Consider the following 2500-nt stretch of genomic DNA (forward strand, 5'->3'; position numbering starts at 1 on the left):
ACTAAATCTCCTGTAATTTCCATCTGTAAAATAAACACTGAAGACAGAACGGTCGGAACAAAAGCAAGAAGGAAAGTCGGAGGCTGATACACGCAACAGACTCATCATGCAGAACGTCAAGCCGCCAGAAATCTTTCTTGCATCTACATTTATGATGCGAGGATCTACACGGCTTCAGTTGTCATTCAAGAAACCGAGTTGAAATCTCGTTCTCTATTTGTGTTTTTTTTCTCTTACGCAAGCTTGAGACGATGGTGTGTGTGGGTAGGGGGGGTGGGGACAGATGGGGAGAAGGAGATGGATATTTTTAAGTAATTCATTCAGTAGGGAGTGGCGTGGGAGAACATATGGGGGATGGGGAGAGGAAGAGGATTGTATCTGAACTAGGAGGGGAGCACATGGGGAGAGGGGGAGGGGGGAGGAGCTGATTCAAGTAGAATGATACATGTATTGAGAAAAGGGAACAGGTACTGAACACAGAAAAAAACATGGAGAAGAAAGCAGATTAAAGAAAACAGGGAATGAAGAGTTCATGTAGATTGGAAAGAAAGAAACTGATGATGTAAAAGACAGGATGAGACATTTGATAACGAGGAAAATTAGTTTGAAGGATTAACGATGAAAGAAAGAAAGAATGAAATGTCAAAAATGATAAATCGTGGAAGGAGGGGGTCTACGGGTCTACGTCTTGCATGTAAACACCAACACACGTCTCATTGCATAGTTAGGAGAGAGGGGAAGGACCAGCTCGGTGCCAGGAGGCTTTGGACTGTGACACATCCTTAGAGAGAGAGAGAGGGACAGAGAGAGGCAGGTCTACGGAGAGCGCGCGGGGAGAGAAAGCCTTCTCTATCTCACGGGGCGGGGGTGCCACAGTACAAAGGACAAGAGCAAGTCTGGCACCGGCGAGCTGTCCTGGTTACCTGCGCGAAGGCCTCCATAGCCATAGAGTCAATAAACTGAACGATCTGAGAGAAGTGGAATGCCGACAGGTGCCTGGGGCTGACGGGAGCACCGGGACAGTCCTAGATCACCACCAATCTCAGTTAGGTTCTTAAACCCTATAGGAGCATGGGTTAAACTCCTTACTATGTTCATTATTCCACAGATATTCATGGATCATGATTCACTCATGGAATTCCTTGTCTTTATACAAAGTGCTTATATACAAGTGAAAATGTGAAGAATGCCTAGAGAAAATAATAATTCTTGATACAAGAGTAAATGAAAGATTGAACAAAAGAAATCAATAAATCACCAGGGAGAGAGAGAAAAGGAGAAATCATGAAATAACATTACTTATTTCTTTAAATTTTACCATAAAACGTATAGATAAAAAAAGAAAAAACGTAATTTCAACTTACTGGCTTCCTTGGCTTCCTGGTCGCCCTGTTGATGGTGCTGACGAACTGCCTCGTGTGGAGGTACATGTTGTGGTGGTTCACGTCCGTCTGCGTTCTCACGTCGTCGTCCTTCACTGCGTGTCTCTTGTAGGTGCTTCCGCGGTGCTGGGGCGGAAGGGAGGCGCGTGTTAGGATTGCATTTAGGGATCTCTATTTCGCCTTGAGGTCTTGCAGGGTATTTTTTTAAAATCAAAATATCCTTATCATAACAGTTGGCAGTGGATTACATTGCGTATTACTTGCGTCAGATGAAGACTAAATCATTTAAGGATATTCGTGGAACAAAATATCGGATGTTTTTCAAAACGACACATAAAACGTGACCTTTCTCATTCTTATGATTTTCGGACAAATCGTAAACATTGTGAAAAGAGAGAGAGAGAGAGAGGGAGGGAGAGAGAGAGAGAGAGAGAGAGAGAGAGAGAGAGAGAGAGAGAGAGAGAGAGAGGAGAGGGAGAGGGAGAGGGAGAGGGAGAGGGAGAGGGAGAGGGAGAGGGAGAGGGAGAGGGAGAGGGAGAGGGAGAGGGAGAGAGGGAGAGAGGGAGAGAGAGAGAGAGAGAGAGAGAGAGAGAGAGAGAGAGAGAGAGAGAGAGAGAGAGAGAGAGAGAGAGAGAGAGAGAGAGAGAGAGAGAGAGAGAGACAGAGACAGAACCAGGGAATCCATGCAGCTTGACTCACTCTCTTGATCGGCTTGTATTCTTCGGACAGAACGTGGTGGAACTTGGCTTCGTTGAGGTCCCTGATATTGGGGTTGTAGTCGAGCTCAGCCACGTCCAGGTTCCATTCTCCGGCGTTCTTCACGTGGAACCTAGAAGGGAAAGAGGGATTATCGACTTCATCTCATAGTCTCCGTTTTGTTTTATTTTCTACTCTCGGGTAAAACCGTATTTAAGATTTACTTTGTCTTAATTACTTGTATTAAAATCATAAGACCTTTTTGTAGTTAAATCATCTTATCCTTACTGGCACGGTTATTTTCATGCTCGCCATCAACCTCAAAGACAATATCCTTTTCCCCCTTGGTGTCTTCATCCTTATAGTCACCATTACCTCGAATCACTACCGAAACAGGACGCATTAACCAAGAGAAGTCTTAC

At 44.8% G+C, this 2500-nt stretch overlaps 1 protein-coding gene across 7 annotated transcripts in view; it reads right to left on the bottom strand.

Annotated features, from left to right (window-relative positions):
• LOC113810734 (probable Na(+)/H(+) antiporter nhx-9) overlaps nt 1-2500 on the bottom strand; it is a 159038-nt gene that overhangs the window by 7067 nt on the left and 149471 nt on the right. For 4 of the 7 annotated variants that reach the window (XM_070133236.1, XM_070133243.1, XM_070133238.1 and 1 more), the window contains exons 11-13: nt 2082-2211; nt 1365-1508; nt 924-1025 (exon numbers count right to left, since the gene is read on the bottom strand). In XM_070133236.1, coding sequence (XP_069989337.1) covers nt 924-1025; nt 1365-1508; nt 2082-2211 — 376 coding nt within the window. The remainder of the gene's footprint in view (nt 1-923; nt 1026-1364; nt 1509-2081; nt 2212-2500) is intronic. The other 3 variants (XM_070133241.1, XM_070133240.1, XM_070133242.1) reach the window with 1 other exon arrangement.

This window comes from Penaeus vannamei, chromosome 18 (genome assembly GCF_042767895.1).
Source record: "Penaeus vannamei isolate JL-2024 chromosome 18, ASM4276789v1, whole genome shotgun sequence".
Classification (NCBI taxonomy): Eukaryota; Metazoa; Arthropoda; class Malacostraca; order Decapoda; family Penaeidae; genus Penaeus; species Penaeus vannamei.